At 55.8% G+C, this 1,058-nt stretch overlaps 1 protein-coding gene across 1 annotated transcript in view; it reads left to right on the forward strand.

The window, feature by feature from the left end:
* The window catches only part of cdt1 (chromatin licensing and DNA replication factor 1), a gene marked incomplete at its 3' end in the record, with an annotated part of 13,903 nt that continues 12,845 nt past the window's right edge, over positions 1-1,058 (forward strand). Inside the window, exon 1 of the mRNA XM_080494059.1 lies at positions 1-498. Coding sequence (XP_080350185.1) covers positions 82-498 — 417 coding nt within the window. The 5' untranslated portion in view covers positions 1-81. The remainder of the gene's footprint in view (positions 499-1,058) is intronic.

Here is a 1,058-nt window from a genome sequence, read left to right on the forward strand (position 1 = left end):
CGGACCACAGATCCTGATCCCAGATCGTGTTTTCCTCTCAGCGGGACTCGGTTCTCCTTGTTCCGGACCGGCTCCAGCACCATGGCCCAGGCCCGGGTCACTGATTTCTACTCCCGGAAGAAGAGGGGGGCCAGCCGGACCCTGAAGACCACCAAGCTCCGGAGCGGCTCCACAACCCGCGACCTGGACCCGGACCAGGACCAGGTCCTCTGCTCCTTTGTGCGGGTCGTCGACGAGGCTGCGGGTCTGGTCCCGGTTCCGGTCCCGGACCCGGGAAGCCCTCGGACCCCGAAGCGGACCTCGGTCGAGGCGGAGTTCGAGCTGGGGGCCGCGGTGGTTTCTACTTCCCCCAAGAAGAGGCGGGCTGGGGGGGCCCCGGGTCCAGAGGGGGGCCCAGGTCCAGAGGGGGGCCCAGGTCCAGAGGGGGGCCCAGGTCCAGAAGGGGCAACAAGGAGGTCCGCCAGGAAGAAGCTGCTCCTTTCCCAGAGGACCGTGAAGGTAACTGATCTACTGCTCAACCTTTGACCTTCAACCCAACTTTATTGATCAACCCTGAACACAAACACAACAACAACAACAACACAACAACAACACAAACTACACAACAACACAAAGACACTTCAGGAACCTTTCCTCCTGCAGAACCAGGATCAGTTCCTCCTGTAGAACCAGGGACATCTACTCCTGCAGAACCAGGATAATTCCCTCCTGCAAAACCAGGAACTTTTCCTCCTGCAGAAGCAGGAACATTTCTTCCTGTAGAACAAGGAATATATTTCCTCTTTTAGAACCAGGAACTTTTCCTCCTGCAGAACCAGGAACATATCTTCCTGTAGAACCAGGAACATTTCCTCCTGTAGAACCAGGAACATTTCCTCCTGCAGAACCAGGAACATTTCCTCCTGTAGAACCAGGATCAGTTCCTCCTGCAGAACCAGGATCAGTTCCTCCTGCAGAACCAGGAACATATCTTCCTGTAGAACCAGGAACATTTCCTCCTGTAGAACCAGGATCGTTTCCTCCTGTAGAACAAGGACCATATTCCCTCTTTTAGAACC

The sequence above is a fragment of the Lipophrys pholis genome (assembly GCF_963383615.2).
Source record: "Lipophrys pholis genome assembly, contig: SCAFFOLD_55, whole genome shotgun sequence".
Lineage (NCBI taxonomy): Eukaryota > Metazoa > Chordata > Actinopteri > Blenniiformes > Blenniidae > Lipophrys > Lipophrys pholis.